This window comes from Crinia signifera, chromosome 5, assembly GCF_055691185.1.
Source record: "Crinia signifera chromosome 5, ASM5569118v1, whole genome shotgun sequence".
Lineage (NCBI taxonomy): Eukaryota > Metazoa > Chordata > Amphibia > Anura > Myobatrachidae > Crinia > Crinia signifera.
Genome location: NC_139221.1, coordinates 33,769,221 through 33,787,879, shown reverse-complemented (window position 1 = coordinate 33,787,879; position 18,659 = coordinate 33,769,221). Strand labels below are relative to the sequence as shown.

Sequence of the window (18,659 nt, the reverse complement as noted above, 5' to 3'; positions counted from 1 at the left end):
TGTATTTTTTTTTCCCCCATTACATTTTATTTTTACGTTGTTTATTGTTAAGACTGAGCGTTAATGAGTATTAACAAAAGTCTTCTCTATATGTCACCAGGAAATGCGACTTCTCCGCAAGTACCGCGACCATCCTTCATGGATTACTTTGATAAACAAGACTCTAAAAACAAGCCCCACGAGAACCACAATCAGAATGTCCACGAGCAGTACCACATAACCAAAAATGTGTTCCCCGACAACTGGAAGGTTCCTCCTGATGGCGATTTCGACTTTGTAAGTTTTAACGAACAATGCCATTTCCTCCATGTTTTAATTATGTAACCGTCCCATCACTGTGGACACTGTGTCCTGATAAGGCTCTTTATATTTAAATGAATTGCCGTTGGTTTACCGCTGCAGTTTAATTTATTATTAAGGTTATGATTCTGCTTATTTACATTTTTTATTATTATTCTGTAATTATATGTATTATAGATCTGTTACAGAGTCTGTTACCGTGACTCTGTTCATAATAGAATGTGGGAGTAATTTTATTATGAACAATTGTGTTCCACGATTTAAGACTAAAAATCTTTACTGGAATTAATAAAGACAGTTTTCTGCAGCAATCAGTGGCGTCATCCCAAGCAACTGAGCAGCAGACTGCGTGTCTAGAGCTGGCATTCAGTACATCAGGGATCCATTTCAGGGAAACAAGTGTGTGATAGGAATAAAACATCATTATCATTTATGTGGTCAGGACATCGGGTTGCAGTGGGACTTTGAGCGATGTCATTATTTTCAGGGTACCTTACTCAGCCCGGTATGTTTCCACCTACAGTCCACTCCTCTTGTGGCAGTATGAATACAATTTTAAATCGTGTTTGTGGTAGTAGTGTTAAGGTGACTTTGAAATGAGCTATGACACTATGGGGGAGTTGTTGATAGTCTGTTACCTGGGTTTTTCAGATTTTGGTAATATGTAGGGTGCGTTGGAGGCTGTTACAATGCTCACCTACAAATACTCCTTTCACATCGCAACTAATTACCGGGTACAAGACGTTTTTGCCCGGTAATTAGTGAGATGTGAAAGAGGTTATCGTGTGCCTAAAACAGGTAGCAACATGGCCATACGAACCGGTAAGAAAGCAGAGTTCTTAACCGTTCCTTGCTGTGTTGCTTGGCGGTGTGAACAAGTTAAAGGGGTCAAGCAACCCATTTCCTGTTCACTCTATGCAGGAGGCAGCACTTGGAACAGCGCCAGCTCTAAGTGCTGCCTCCTCCCCACCCCCGATGATGCACCGACTCCCTGATGATGTCAGCGAATCGGCATTATTGCCGGTTCGCTGTGGGGATGTGAACATCCCAAAACCCCCACAGCCCCCAATAACCTATCAATTTGTATTGAAGTGCATAAGCCTCTCGCTGTCGAGAGTTGTGCACAGGACGACTCGCCAGGGTCCCGCCCAGAGCCCCCTGACCACACTTAGCCTAAATCCTGCTTGGGAAAATGACCTACACAATGATGCCAAACGCATTGCAATCAATCCAGTGGTTTCAGAATGTATCAGGATCAGATAAAGGGATGTTCTCATTTCAAATTTTTTAGTATATTGCCCGTCAGTCTTTTAACTGTAGTACTCATTGTACGTGATTGTTCGCCCTGAAGTATTGTGGTACTCCGTGCATCTGAGGAAGACTCTAGCTAATACTTAGTATGATTTTAAGAACTGCGTAATGAGTCTGGACTTCAGGAATCAGGAGTTGGAACATCTGTAAGTGAAGATTGCGATGGGAGAGACGGTTTTCATATTAAAGTGTCAACTTTTTTTTTTTTTGGGTGGAAAGCTATAAATATTTCAAGCTGCTGCCATACTGTCTGTGAAACATTTATAAGAATTATACATAAGAAATACACACTTACATGACATTTGCTGCATGTAATGTGCAGTATGTTAAGAGCTAAGAAAACAACTCGCTTTTAGGTAATACAAGCAAAACGTATCAAAATCCATTCTCCAGCCTCAAATCAAAGAAGTTCCTCTCTGTTTACATGGCACGTTCGTTTCGACCTTAGTGTGGATATTTTGTCCATTTGATGCTGCTAAAACTATCCTGCCACTTTCTTTTCCTTTGGCATTGGCATTACATTCTCCTGCCTACTGGGACAGTATGTACACTGAAGCCATGGGTATAGCTGATTTGGCCCTTGCTTTTTGGCTATTGGCGAGTGCACTTGTAAGGATGCACCACGAATCCTATTGGGAACTTAAGTGATAGAAATAATTTGCTGGCTCGGTGGGTGCTGTGGTGCCGGCCTCAGTCTGAGGAGACCTACTCTTCCCCCGGTGTGGGCTTTTCTCTTCTTTAAGTTTTCTATTCTGGGTACATAAAGGTTTATATCTGGGGGAGTAGTGGGACAAGCAAATTAAAGATGCCTGAATCTTTACTGGTATTGCAAGATCCTAAAGATTGAGGTACAGATGTGTCTACTTAAGGGGTCTTCAAACTATTTAGCATCAGACAATAAAAATAATTACAGGACCCCAGCAAGTGACTGCAGGTGGTCATCACATCACATGTGTAGTCAGCAGACAGCACATACATGGCAGCATTGTGGAGGCACAGAGTGAAGGGAGTAGCCTGATATACCATAACCCATCACATCACATGTGTAGTCAGCAGACAGCACATACATGGCAGCATTGTGGAGGCACAGAGTGATGGGAGGAGCCTAACCATAACAGACAATTCAACAGATCTTTCAGAGTCCTTGAATCACTGACTGAGATTAGAAAGTCATCAGCCTGGTGGTCAGCACCTGGAGTTGCGACCCTTTGCTGAGAAGGACAGGACCAACCTTGGGGTCAGAAGCCACAGTTTTAGAACCGCTGGTCTACATAAATCTATCCTCCATGCGATACAAGTTGCGCTATACATAATACGTGAGCTCGGTATTGCCGGTGTCTTTTCTTGCAACATTTTCCGTTGATTAGCATCTCATTTAAAAAATGCGCAAGTGGCTTCTGCTGATTTAAAATGTATATGTGGTATGCCAATATTCAGTGTATGCTTATGGCTGGAATGCTAGTGTATTCCTGGAAATCACTGTACTGTAGCATTTTGTATGCAGGTAGCGCCTCAGCCGTACACTGATATGCATCACTTTACTCAGCAGAAGCAGCTTGTGCATCATGTTCGTTTTGCAAGTAAGACGCTATTTGTATTTCTAAACAGTCACAAATAGATGCCACATGCTACTGCTGTTTAATGCGAATGGAGGCTAGATGTATGTGGGTATATCTGTAGTGCAGGGAAGTAAGATTTTAATCATCGGTATCATACAATTCCACCCAAAATATATTTTGGATTTTTTTTTTAGCTGTGTTCTGCTGTACCATTTTTGGAGGGGTGCCGGACGGCTCCCCGACAGTTGGGATTCCGACAGTCATTACTCCGATGTCGGAATCCCGACTGCTCCCTCGTGGGGGTCCACGACCCCCATAGAGGGAGAATAAAATAGGTGGCGAGCACAGCTCGCCACAGTCCCTGCAACGCGGTGAGCGCAGCGAGCCCGCAAGGGGCTTCATTGCGCTCCCCCCGCTGTACAGTCGGGATTCCTACATCTGAGTAATGACTGTCGGAATCCCGACTGTCGGTGAAATGGATTCAGTATGAAATCCCGGCGGTCGGCATCCCGGCGTTCAAAATCCCGACGCCGGAATCCCGACCGCCGAAATCCCGACAAGGGGGGGGGACGAAGATCGCCCCCCCTTGCGGGCTCGCTGCGCTGGACACCCACGGAGGGAGAAAGTGTCGGGATTCTGAACGCTGGGATCCCGACCGCTGGGATTTTAACTGCATCCCGGTGAAATATACCACACCCTTTTGACTTTGGTCCCTTCAGGTTGGTCATTGATTGAACAGATCTGGCCAATTGGTGCTTGGTGGTGGGTACCATAGTACACAATGCAGCGAGATGAATAAGTCCTGAAGGTTCCCCTTGCAGTGTGTTATAAGCAGCTTACGTGGTAAACTGAATTAAGCTCGCAACACTGCTCCAGTAAGATTCTATAGTCCTATATAATAGAGCGTCTTTGGATTCATTGATGTGTTATTCTATTTATACACTATATACAACATCAACAGAGATGAGTTGAGATAGATGGATGTTTATTTCGGCTTTGTCGCATTGCATATCTTAATGCTGTAGAAACCTTTCCTATCTGGCAAATGCGCCTGTTTAATTCCGTATTTGAGAAGCAATAACCTCAAAATATTGTGCTATTAAAATGTAAAGTTGCTAGCGAGCCTGAGGGATTCCAGTTCCTGTAGCGATTGAATCAATTTAGTTTTAGCTGCAGCAAATATATATTAAAAAAAAGGGTACACTCTGCGTTATGTCAGCCTCTTCGGCACAAGTAAAGTACCATGTGCTACGAGAATCTGTGTATAGCTGCTGCGCTAGTGTAATGATTTCTGTCACTTTGATGGAACACGAGGCCCATGGATTCCAGATTGTTTGGCATTCGGCAGAAATGTGCACATCCCCGCGAGTTGCTTTCCTCTGTAGGCTTCCTGTTTTAAGTACACAAATTCGAAGTACTCTAAAGATTCTGGATTAGTAACAAAACTTGAAAGAACCATCTGTTACGCGAGACAACCTCTCAGTGGTTTAATGAGCGCAGGAAATCAGAAACACGGCTGACTGCAAAAGACGGGCGTTGTGACCTTAAGCTTAAGGTTGCCACACAGGGATGCAGTCTTCCCGGAGATCGTGGAGCAACAGGGCTACTGGTAACTGAGCATGTGGAGATGTTCCCACTGTATGTAATTAATAAAATATGGGCAGCTCTTGGCCTGGATACCATAATATCATCTTGTTTAATTGCTCAATAGCGTTTTATCCAGTTCATTGGTTCTGGTGCAGCTTTCTGCAAGCTATTAATACACACATGTATAAACACTAAATATATATACATTGCACTCCGGAACGTGAAACGAAATAAACACGTACATTTATTAAATGCAAAAGCAACATGTTTGCAGTTTGTTCTATGCCATATTGTGCCACTCTAGTTCCTCACTATTATTATGCCACTCTAGTTCCCCACTACATATTATGCCATACTGCATTGCTCCAAGTTCATATTGTGCAATGCTACTGTGCACCCCAGTTCATATCATGCCACATTACCATATACTCCGGTTCATATTGGGTCACATTACCGCAGTGCTGGCCAAACTGGCTTCCAAGATCTACCAACAGTTTGTGTTTCCCAGAGTACCTAGTTCAGTGATGGCTAACCTTGACACTCCAGCTGTTGTTAAACTACACATCCCAGCATGCCCTACATCATTTTTTTAGCATGGCCAAATAGCAAAAGTGTAGCATAGCATGATGGAATGTGTAGTTCAACAACAGCTGGAGTGTCAAGGTTAGCCATCACTGACCTAGTTGGTGCACAGGTGCAGTCATTATTAACGGTCATGTTTTCAAAACATGTGCTGCATTCCTGAACAGTCACATTCTGAAGATACACTGGTGACTTGGAAGACAGGAACTGTTGGTAGATCTTGATGGTCGAATTGGCCACCCCTGTATTTATAGGGTCTCCCAAATTAACATTTAGTCTAAGTTAACATACACTGTGCTTGTATAGCACCAGAAAATTCAGTTGAGCTCTAAAATTTAAAATAAAACCGTAGTTAAACAAAACTGGGTAATAACAGACAAAGAGCTGAGAGGTGCCTGCTCCCAAGCATACGATCCAGAGCTTGTAGTGCCTTCAGTATGTCGACTGCCACATTACAGTTTGGGGTTATGATGAGTAATATATATATATATATATATATATTATATATATTTAGCTTAATGTGGTTTATTATTATCCTTTTATATAAATTCAAGTCATAACTCCTTTTTTTCCAATCTACAATAGTTAATAAAACAATTGTCTGTTTTTGAAGTAGGCAGATATAGAACAAGCTGTCGCCAGTCCTATAACAGACATTTTCACAGCAGCACAGAGTATTTCAATCAGAGTGCTGATTTCATGCAAGGCCATTACTAGTGCACTTCTGTTATGTTTGGGAGGTGACTGGTGCTTGTGGCAGTGAAATGATGCGAGTAGGGTGAATGGAAGCAGCAGACTGAGGGTCAGATGTATTAAGCCTTAAAAAGATAAATTCAAGTGTGATAAAGAGCGATAAACATCCAGCCAATCAGCTCTTTACTGTCCTGTTATAGGCTGTGTTTGAAAAATAGCAGGTAGAAGCTGACTGGCTGGACATTTATCACTCTTTATCACCATCGCATTTATCTCTTTTTAAGGTTTAATACATCTATCCCGAGTTTGGTAACAGAAGAGACAAGATCCCCAGCAGCACAGTGGAAAAATGTACTGTATACCTGACAACATTATGAATGCTATGCGCCTGATCCAGCTGCGCTCTTCCCTCATCCAGCCAGAGTCGCCCACATTATTAAGACAATAGTGAGGTATGGGGGTATGTAGTTCTTTCGGAGTGATGCAGATTGCAATGACAGATGTGTACTTAGAATTCTAAAACGGTTCATCCTTCTGTTCTCCTATGTACGATTGATGGCATTCATCATAGCTTCTTATGCTGAATTCTCTGGCAGATTGGTCAGCGCCAGTGCTGTTATATTTCGGAATGTTTGGGACAGATGTGACCGAATGCCATTTTTATGACCCTATTGTTATTTCGGATGAGATTTACTGCAGATTATAACGCCGCAAAGATGGCTTTCTCAGAATTTGCTGAATAATTTTAATTTTCCAGTGATTAAGTATAAAAAATAATATAGCAAGATCTTTGTAGAATTAGCCGGTTTAAATATGTATCGCGCAAAACCTGGTATCCGGAGGATGGATCCAGATCTGTCTTGGTAGACCGTCAATAGGTCAACTAATATGATCGATAGGTTGAAAAGGTTGACATGGTCAACACACAAATGACGACACCTTTTGGGTGGTATTGCCATGTTTTGTCAATATTTTCATTGTTTACTATCCATGTGGACACTATTATTATCATTGTTGTTATTATTATTGGTAAAATTTATTTATATGGTGCCACAAGTGGTTGGCAGCGCCGTACATTTATCACGCATTAGAATAAAACAGAGAACTAAACCTAACTAGTAACTGAGAATCTAAAACCAAGCACGGGTAACAATCAGCAGCCCATAATGCTCAGTGCACAATACAGCCGGGCTGTAGGGTAGCAGAGGAGTAGAGGTAGTAGAGGAGTGGTCTGTGTACTGCTGCGGTCAGGCTGCTGTTGGTAGAGATGAACAGGAGTGGCCAATACGTTGGTTCTTGAGCCGCATATGGCTCTTTTCTTTGAGATACGTCTACCGTACCCACCAGGTTATTTTACAGCTGCCGGAGTATAGGTATTTGTCTGCATTCGCATGTTCCTCTGCAACCGTATCTTTCCTGCAGTGTGACCCATCGGTTGGCATATGCGATGCCGCACTTGGAGGACAATGACATTCTGCGTCTCTGGTGCTATTCTAATTTGGAACCTCCTGTCCTGCACTGCAGTCTAGGACTTTTTCAGTTCCCGCCTCCTTTTACTGATTTGGTCTGCCCTCCTTTCCCGTACCCCTGGATGCTGCCCAGGCAAGCAGTGGCCGCTCTACAGAGGGAGGAACAGGTTGGCCACCTCTGATTTACAGTAATCAAACATTCCGATATACACTGTATTAATGCATGGGGGTGATATACAATGTACTGCTACCCAAATATCACCCCTCGTGCAGTAATCGCTATGCGATGAATATACAATGTTTTTCCTCAATGGCCTCGAAATCTTTATGTATACATCCTCAGTAATGTGCTTTTTGTAGGAGTTAATAACATACCAGTTAAGGTGCTGGTGTAGTGAGTGCTAGTTGCATTGTTCCAAAGGTGTGAACACACAATAGTGTATGGCCTTGTGCCAGCTAGCCCGCAACCCATTTTTAAATAGGGTGCGACCTTGTGGGAGCTAGGCCACGCCCATTATTCTGCATGGTATCGGCTTTTTTGTCTTACCGTAACATTTTTTTTTTTTGGTCTCATTGCCTCTGATTGGTTGGTCACCCCTGCTATAGATGGTAAAGGAGAGGAGACGTAGGTATGGTTGGCACATCCAGCACATGGGGCTGGCAACCCCCCCCCCCCCCCCCCCTACAAAGAGCTAGCAATCCTTTATTCTCTTCTGTATTAAGCAAGCGGGTGAGCCAAGCCAATCTGAAACAAACAGAGGCTCTAAGGAACATTTTATTTTGATTTTCAGAAAACGGTCTTAAATTAGGCATTATGACTCTACTTGTACCAAATGTATGTTTCAGTAATTATGTCATTTAAAGGAAATGTGGAAAGTATTCAACAGCTGCTAGAAACCAGCAACAGATCAGACCTCTAAGTAATAAAGGGTCCGGAAGCTTGTTGACTTTAGCCGAGGATTCCATTGTCTGATTTGCTCGGAACTGACAGAGCTATGCAGTCAGCTGACCAGCCCTGGCATCCTCAGAGGGACATAATTTATATCCACGGCAAGAGTTTAATCCATGTCAGTAGGGGCTTCTGGCTCTGAAAGCCGAACTGCTGGTTTGTGTAGATTCTGTGGAACGTTGGAGAGCTGCACTAATTAAGAAAAACACACTACTCCATGTATTTTTGCCTTTTTTTCCATCAATTGGCCTGCTTTAAATCCTTGCTATTTTAAGGCTTACATTTTACACAGGCACCGTTCACAAAAGCCCACAGAAAGAAGGCTCAAACTTTTACAATTAATTACATTCGTTTTACTTTGCGGACATGTTCCCCTTCTGCGTACTGTTTGTTTCCAACATATGTTTAGAGACCTAGGAGACGCGCTGGGTGATTGTGCTGTAGAACTGCCAATTAACACACCACATCTCTCTTATAAACAAATGCCCACTTGTCATTCCCTGAACAATAAACATTTAGAATGAAATCTAGTAATCCTGAGCACAAGCTATTTATCTCCTACAAACAGTATAATGACCATAACAAAAAAAACATTGTTGATAAAAGGCAATTTAATTGCATTAGTGTACAGATATGGTCGTATAATGGTAATGATTAAGCAGTACAATTAAGGAAATGCAATATACTATGCATAGCAGTCAAAAATATATTTAAATACTTTTGCCGCACTTGTTTCTCCCTGGTTAAAAATAGCAGCAGCCACCACCCTCTTATTCTCTCTTTGCGTGTTCCCTGACTCCGATCCTTTCAGTCCCATTTTATCCCAGGACACTGGGTCATTGTGATTGTCTTTTAGCTGTCACTCACTTGTGTTGTCCAGATTTATGTATATTAGAATTTTTTTTTAAATAGTGCACACAGCACTTTAAAGAGAATGTTTTCCTAATTGACATTAGTCCCTGTCCCAGTGGTGCTTACAATATATATTTTTTTTATAATATGGAGATACCTACAGACGTTTGTTTTTGTAGTGTGGAGTATAACATGTATTAAATATGTGGAGAACATACAAACTCAACACTCATTGCAGCTTGGTTGGGAAACAAACCCAAGACAACAGGGATGTGAAGTGGTAATGATAACCACTACACCATCTGTGCTGCTTTGCATGCAACTTTTCCTTGTACGGAGCTATGTACACTTTCTTTTACCATTTAAATAAAACATAGGAATAATAACAGCAGATAGAGTACTTAGGGGGGTATGCAATGTGCAGCCGCTATTTCCAAAGTGGGAAGCGGCAGCTACTTATTCAATGCTGTCATTAATGACAAAATTGGTGCGGGATCGCGGCAGAACGGGCCCGACTTCAGAAGCTGTCGAGCCCGTTCTGCCGATAATGGCAGTGGATTGTCATTATCCGGGCCGCAGATCGACAATCCACGGCCATTTTCGCCACCACGCCCCCTTTGCACCCATCGGCAGGCGGGACATTGAATCCCGTCTGTCGTTATCCAGTCGATCTGACCGCAAAGGGCGGGGATCGACAGCCGTGATCCCACATTGCTTACACCCCTTAACCGGGAATGGTTCTTGCGCAAGAAATTCAATCTAGAAAAAATAGTGACTGTCTTGGTTAGCTCCTGACATGTGTTCGAAAAGTAAATTGGCATAAATTCAGCAAAAAACAAAAATTCATGACAACTGTGTTTTTTTTACCTAAATCCATGAATATGCCATGCTTCCATAGGTTTATTATATAGTAAACTTAAACTCACACGTGCTATTTCAAATTAATCCACTTTATAATTGGTGAGCTTGGTCGTTCTCTGTCTGTTGTGACTTCCAGTATATTTGGCAAAAATTTGGAGAGAAACTCAAAGAAAATATCTGTTGGCTATATTAGAACTCGCACACTCGGAGCCTCTGCCTTTGTTTTGCAAGTTTCTCCTTTGATTATGTTTATTAGCCGATGATTACTTTTGTAAACCTTTTGAGATCAGCAAGATGTGTACAGTATGTATGCTGCATTTTGGCTGATGAATGTTATAGGCTGATATGTTTGGCAAAGTCTCTTAGAAAATGCCCCTACATCAGTATGTGTGTGGGGGCTATTGTGACAGCAATGCGTGTCGCTGGCCGAGACTGATAATCGGTGTCCATCAATCTCGCTGGTCCACTGGTGCGGTCGGCTCATTCAGCACACAGTCCTAACAGCTTGTGCAGTGTGTGGGCTGTCAGCTCGGTGTGCTGAGTGACAGCGGGTCAGCAGTGCCCATCCTAGCATAGCTAGGTCGCCCTACACCAGAGCTCGACAAACCCCGGGAGCCAGGTCGCCACGGCGACCAGATTCTGCCTCCTGGCGACCAGATATTTTTTTGGAGGAAGCAGAATCTGGCCGAGGTGCGCTTCCAGAGAGCCGGGCAGAGTGGTCGTCCGCCTCCTCCTCGCTCCCCCTCCCCGCTGTACAAGGTAGTCAGACTCACTGGACTAGAGCAGGTCCGCCGCAGCAGCAACGCGGCTATTTCCAGAACCTGAACTACTCAAGCAGCTGGCATCGCGAGCCAACAGCCAATCAGCAGCGGCAGTAGTAGCTCGACCCCTGATTGACTGTCGGATCGGCCTCACGATCTGGTGCTAGTTTTAAGAAAGCCACGCTGCAGCGGAGGCGGTGCTGCTCTTGTGCGGGGGGTGCGTGCGGGACGGCGTGACTGGGACAATCTGTCTGCCCGACCGCTGCCGTTACCGCAAATGGTACCGGCAAAGTGGATGAGGGGCTTCCATTTAGCTGGCAGGGCAGTTAACCCCATGACAATGAGCATTAAGCCCTGGCAGACCAGTTAACCCCTGGCAGACAAGGATAACCCCTTGACAATGAGCATTAACCCCTGGCAGACCAGGATTACCACGTGACAACAAGCATTAACCCCTGACAGACCAGGTTAATCCCTGACAGACAAGGTTGACCCAATGAGAATTAACCCCTAGCTGACCAGGTTAACCCCTGGCAGACCAGGATAACCCGATGACAATGAGCATTAAGCCCTGGCAGACCAGGTTAACCCCTGGCAGACCAGGATAACCCCATGACACCGAGCATCACCCCTGGCAGACCAGGATAACCCCATGACAATGAGCATTACCACTTGCAGACCATGTTAACCGCCTGGCAAAGAGCATGAAACCCATAGCAACGAGCATGTAGGTAAGCGTAACTTATGTGGCATAATATGTAATAGGCATTATGGTGTTTGCTATACCACTTAATGGGCATTATAGCGTGTGGTATGTGTAATGGGCATTATGGCGTATGGTATAATATGATATACAGTAGGTATTACGGTGTGGCATAAAGTGTAATGGGCATTATGGCACGTAGTATAATACGTAATGGGTGTGTGTGTACATGTGTAATAGGCATTAGGGTGTACGCCTTCGCCACGCACTGTCCCTATCTTTGCTTTTGTCTGGCTCCTACACTTTCATCCTGGCTCCCAGATTTTAAAGAAATTTGTCAAGCCCTGCCCTACACACATCGCTATGTGTGTAGGGCCCATTAATCTAGCTTGCAGGGAGTGTTATCCTTACAGAACCAAGAACAGCTCTAAGGTAGAATATATTATGTTGTCTTACTTTCCAAGTGTTTGCAGGGGCTGTGTTTTGCTGGGTACACATTGGGTGATTCCTAGCACCACCGGTATTGAAATCTATTTTGGCGATGTCATGGGCGAATGATGTTGCGCATACAAACTGACCGATATCGCTTACGATGCATCGTGGACAAGATATTCAACATTGGGCTTCATGTACAGGTGACAGGGGGTGGGGGCTGGGCTAACTAACAATGCTATTCTCCAAATAGTCAGATAAAATAGAAATTATTGACCATTATATATATATATATCATTCATTATCTGAATTAAAATTCTGACCGGTGTCAACTAAAAGAATGGGATTTAATACCTCCTAGCAGACGTTCAAGACTGAGCAACAATTACGGGGACTGCAGTTATTGCTTCACAAAGGGGTCATACCCAGGGCTATTTTTCAGCAGACTCCAGCAGGAACTGAGGCCCTTATTCTAGTTCACTCTTTCTGACAAAATATTTCTTAGATGGACAAAACCATGTGCACTGCAGGTGAGGCAGGTTTAAAACCCCACCCTGAAAAAAAAATTTTTGTTGCATTTGTCTGATTTGGTTTGATCTTTATTTACTTTTTTGACTTGTGTGAAACTCTGAGGTAGTTTTAAGCCAAATTTCAGCAGAAATATAGAACATTCTGAAGGGTTCAGAAACTTTAAAGCACCACTGTCCATAGATATGTAGATACAGATCTATGGCCCTGGTCTGGCATTTAATAATGAAAGGTTATGTGTACCAAGTTTGGTCCAGATCTATCAAGTCCTGGAGGTGCCCATGAGGAACAAACATGTATACATAAATACTCTGATTTATGCGGTGGTATTCTGTATGTACCATATATACTGTATTTGGGTTAAATTTTAATGAACCATTCTGTCATCCTAGCGTTCTCATGCACCCCAGGTAAGCTAATTTATTTGATATGAAAGAAGTTTTTATTAAAAGCAGATAACCAGTAATTGCAACACGCATCCCCATTAATATATTTGTCTGGATGGCAGAGATAGGGGGGTATTCAATCCCGGATCACAACTGTCAATCCGTCCCGACAGACGTAAGCCATTTTCATTTTGCTCGACAGCAGCTAGCCAGGTGGGATTCAATGTCCCGCCTGCTGATCGGTGAAAAGGGGGCGTGTCTGCATAACCGGCCGTGGATTGTCGAGATTCTCAACAATTCACGACCGTTATCGGCAAAACGGGCCCGTTCTGCCTCTTCAATGCTTTCGGGAAGGACCGCATATAACAAAGAAAATCAAATAAAATGGGAAACAATTGTCCCTATGTGGTGCACCTAAGAAATTCACGCAATAAGACGTAACTTTTAATAAGATATCTATTAAAATAAGTAGCGAAATAAAAGACACATAATACATAAATACACTATTGACACGGACATGCGTTTTAAAAAGGATATTACTACCCTCACAACGTGGGGCCCCAAAACCCAAATTGATGTTGGTACATTCAATGATTACTTTTAATAGTGTAAATGAAATGCTTTTGCCTGTTGTGGATACAGTAACTAGGGGTGGTGTATTCTCCTAAAGGTTGCGGAGAAATATTAGATATGATGTCCAATATCTCGGCTAGTAATGGGCAAAATATTAGCAGGATAAAGCGATCTCAGTAAATCACCCGTGTGAATACATATATCAGGTGTACTGAAAAGCACTACAATATTCTTAGTGCCGTCAGCGTGAGTACGGGGGAGACGGCTTCGCCGGGTTGCAGCGTCACTCGCTGCGCCCAGTGATAATGCTGATGCAGCTACTTGTGGTGCCACAGGAGCGCCTGCTGGTAGGAGCTTGTGAATCACGGTGCTAGTACCTAGCACGCCGTGTCACTACCCGGCCGGGCTCACAGTATAAGAGACTGCTGGAGCACACCTATGCTATAATATTTAAACAAACAGATCAAAATGCTTTGGTATGAGGGAAAGGGGATGGGGCACACACACAAAGTGTACGGTCCGCGTACGCTTCGCTAATGAGCTTCTTCAGGACCAGATCTGGTCCTGGAGCGTATGCTTAGCTAACATAGCTAACAGAGTCAGAGGGATCAGGAAATTCAAAACCATAGATGAGAGCAAATATTGAGGACCACAGTGTAGCTATAGCTGAGGAGCCCACATAACCGCAATTGCGCCAGCATATATTTGAGACTGATGGCCAGATCTTGTGTAGTAAGACCGTAGTTAAATACAATCGATGAATTAATTTAAAAAAGTGTTCCTAATGGGAAATGCACCTAGATAATTGGAAACGTGTCCTAAATATATTATGCCAATTAGCCTTAGGTATAATTTATTGTACTGGTATTGTCATTTGTAAATGGAGATAATATAGCAATAATGGTGGGACCAGATTGGCTGAAAGCCCTGGCTAGTGTATGTTATGTAAAGCTTGGTCATTAGGGTAAATGTTTTGTCAGTGTTAAACCATAGTGTTTGCGTTATTTGTAAAATCATTGGAAGTACAAAATGACGGTTCCATCAGTCTTTTGCAGGGTGCATGTATTCAGTGTAAGCTGAATGTCATCATAGAAAGTTTTGCTCTGCTCCGTTACCTCCGCTGACATAATTATGCTAATTACTTGATTAAAGTGCACCATAGCAGAGCTGTGATCTTTGGTTGAGTTGGCCTGTAATCTAATTAGCATTAATTTAAATAATGATTACCTATTAAGCCAGAGAAAGTATGTATGAACAGGAAATTGATCTATGAACTTTGATTTATGTTGTGTTTTGTAGATTTTCTGTTTTGAAGTCATGCTGATAACTAGTGTGTGAAATGGTCCCATTTGGGCAGCTAGCGTATAAAGCGCTCTCATCTGGCAGCTAGCGTATAAAGCTCTCCCCATCTGGCAGCTAGCGTATAAAGCTCTCCCCATCTGGCAGCTAGCGTATAAAGCTCTCCCCATCTGGCAGCTAGCGTATAAAGCTCTCCCCATCTGGCAGCTAGCGTATAAAGCTCTCCCCATCTGGCAGCTGGCGTATAAAGCTCTCCCCATCTGGCAGCTGGCGTATAAAGCTCTCCCCATCTGGCAGCTGGCGTATAAAGCTCTCCCCATCTGGCAACTAGCGTATAAAGCTCTCCCCATCTGGCAACTAGCGTATAAAGCTCTCCCCATCTGGCAACTGGCGTATAAAGCTCTCCCCATCTGGCATCTGGCGTATAAAGCTCTCCCCATCTGGCATATAAAGCTCTCCCCATCTGGCAGCTGGCGTATAAAGCTCTCCCCATCTGGCGTATAAAGCTCTCCCCATCTGGCGTATAAAGCTCTCCCCATCTGGCAGCTGGCGTATAAAGCTCTCCCCATCTGGCAGCTGGCGTATAAAGCTCTCCCCATCTGGCAGCTGGCGTATAAAGCTCTCCCCATCTGGCAACTGGTGTATAAAGCTTGTCCCATCTGGCAGCTGGCGTATAAGGCTCTCCCCTTCTGGCAACTATTTGTTGACAGGCAATAAGTCAACTTCTAACAATGGTTGACATACCTTAGATTGATGGACATGTTGATAAGGTCGACATGAGTTTTGTACATTTATTTGTTGTGTATGTTGACGTGGACAACCGTATTAGTGTACCATATCCCCTCGCATGTCTCACTTCGCCCACGGTGCTTCTAGCACACTATGATACTCTTAAGTATTTCCACTTGGATGGTAAAGTATGAAAAAAAGGGTGAAAGACTCATGTGGACCTTTTCCATGTCGACCTTTTTGCATTTTGACCTATTGCTTGTGATGACCTTTGACCACGTCGACGAATAGTGGTCGCCCTATTGACTTTCAACGTCATTAGTGTTGACCTGCCAACAGCATCCTATATAGTACTATGTTCCAAAAATACAAGACTTTCTGCTTTATAAAAAGGTCTATATGGGAATTCAGTTGCTAATGAATAATATTTTTTTCTTATCATTTCTTTTTATTTCTAAATAGACCTTTTTGTAAATTTTCTAAATAATGAATTATAGTTAGAATTTTCTGGTTGCTCAATCTCCCTGAGAAATCATTACCTTGTTTCTGTGACTACAGTTCTTGAATATTTGTGTTTTATTCTGCTTCTGTTTCCTTCTAGAGATATGAAGATACTTCGGAGATGGTTTATGTTTCTTTTTGTTTTTATACATTTCACACACCAAAATTTATAATAAACTACATACAACTATTTATGATCGTACACAGAAATAATTTTTGGCAGTGTCAACTGTAAGACTATTAATAGTTAAAGGCCATGGGGCCAGATGTACTAAGCTACAGTAAGTGGAGAGTGATAAACATCCAGCTCCTAACATTTTTCAAATCCAGTCTGTAACATGGCAGTTGGGAGCTGGTGGTTTACCACTCTCCACTTGATAATTTTTTAAGCTTTTTACATCTGGCCCATGGTCATTATGGCTAAGGGCAGTATTCAATGAAAAAAATTCGCCGTGCATGGCGAGAGATTTTTTCTCTCGCCATGCACTCGCCCTGTTCCGGAGGGCTCGCTGCCTCTCCTGCTCCCACTATTCAATATGGTTAAGACTCGCCGCCACTCGCGGCGAGTCTTAACCCCTGCAGCGGACGAGCGTCCGCGGCAGGGAGCTGGCAGGGAGCCGTGGGACGGTGGCAGCCAGGGAGATTAAAGTCTCCCTGGCTGCCCCAGAACATATGTGGAGGGGAGATGGGCTCCCCTGGACCCAGGCAGCACAAGCTGCCCCCCCCTATAGCCAGCGGGGGACCCAGTATTCACTGCACCCGATCGTGCATATGTAATGATCGGATGCAGTGAATATATGAATATCTAATGAGCGGCTCGAGAGCTCCGGCCCCCTGCTGGCTGCTCTGTGTAAAAAAAAATTAATTGAATATTTTTTTTTTATTAAATATATATTCATGTGCTATAAGCACATGAATAAAAATAACATGCCCCTTCACAGAAAAAAAATCCTGATTTTTTGACACCAAAATTTAAAAAAAAAAACTTTTTAGTTTAAAAGTTCACATTCCAGCTCTCCATGAAAAGATGGAGAATTGCTACACGGAGAGAGACGGCGAAAATCACTTAGAAAGACGGCGAATAGTTCACATTGAATAGGGTTGCTCGCTTTTGGAGAGCAAAATGCTCCGTCCAAGGCGAAAAAAGCACAAATTCGCCGTAAAACAGGGCGAATTTTTCTCATTGAATACTGCCCTATGTCATTTTATTTATAGTTATTAAAAATCCATTAGGCTTATTATACTTTGTTTCTCACAAACAACTATATAATGTTTGATGCATAAGGACGCCGATAGACTGACGTCCCTGCATTATTTATGGGAATGTGCCTGTTTAGCAATGCTACAGCGAAGATAAAACATGCCTTCCTCCCTTCTCTCCTCTTAAACTAGGCATCTGTTTTACTTTACTGCTTAGCGTGGTTTGGAAAACAGTCTCTCTTCTTATAAGGATGCATTCAGCCCATTGTGCTCGTCTGTGTCCCCCGAGACCACTGTCAAAGGGGTAGTGAATTTATTTTTGGATGGCCTTGAGATTTGAAAAATCAGTTCTTCATGGGAATATATATATTTTTAATTCACTTGTTGGAGCCACCAACACGATGAGCTGTTAAGATACACATTCTGCTCACTGGTTGTCAGCCCTTCCCTGCATGAATCTGAGGACACAAAATATGTGTGAAAAAATGATCAGGACTGCAGATATGAGATGAGGTTGTAATCATTAGGGAAGGCTTATTTATTTTAGTTGTTTCACAAACTATAATTTAATTACAAAATGGCTGATACCAGAAAATAAAGGCCCATACACACTGGGCGACTTTGAGCTGAAAGCCGCTCAAAACAGCCTGTTTGAGCGGCTTTCAGCTCAAAGCCGCCCAGCGTGTATGCCCCGGCGGTGAGCGGTGCTGCGTGCTCCCGCAACTTTGCCGGGCAAGCCGCTCCTCTGCTGGTTATACCAGCAGAGGAGCGGCTTTGAGGACGGCTTTGCATAGCTCTGTGCTATGTGTTGCATCCCGGAAGACGGCGCCGGGTGAGCTGCTCACCTGTCCTGCCACGCTCACCTGTCCTGCCACGCTCACCTGTCCCGCCACGCTCACCTGTCCCGCCACGCTCACCTGTCCCGCCACGCTCACCTGTCCCGCCACGCTCACTTGTCCCACCACGCTCACCTGTCCCACAGCTCACCCGGCTTCATCCAGGCTCCCGCCGGTCCTCGCCGGCCAGGTGAGCATCAATGAGATTTGGCTGCTGCATTGAATAGCCAATGTCGGATCCGTTCCGTCAAAAGAATGTCGGAATGGATCCGACATCAATTGAATATACCCCTATGTCTGATTGTACTATACAGGTGACTGGTTAACTGGCTTCTTTATAAAAGACAAATCGTCTGCACATAATCCTTTAATGCTGCTTTAGATCAGTGCAATGTAGAATCCTAACAATCTGACCGTGGCTTGTCTGCTCTTGGCTGTAATACTATTTAGTTAGGTAATGCACGAGTTATGTGCTGTGCATATTTTCTCCTCCTGTAGATGACATGCCCTCCACACACACACACACTCACTCACAGATCCGCTCCTGA

General features: G+C 43.6%; 1 protein-coding gene across 1 annotated transcript in view; it reads left to right on the top strand.

Annotated features, from left to right (window-relative positions):
* STK3 (serine/threonine kinase 3) overlaps nt 1-18,659 on the top strand; it is a 205,341-nt gene that overhangs the window by 143,284 nt on the left and 43,398 nt on the right. Inside the window, exon 10 of the mRNA XM_083186984.1 lies at nt 101-276. Coding sequence (XP_083043110.1) covers nt 101-276 — 176 coding nt within the window. The remainder of the gene's footprint in view (nt 1-100; nt 277-18,659) is intronic.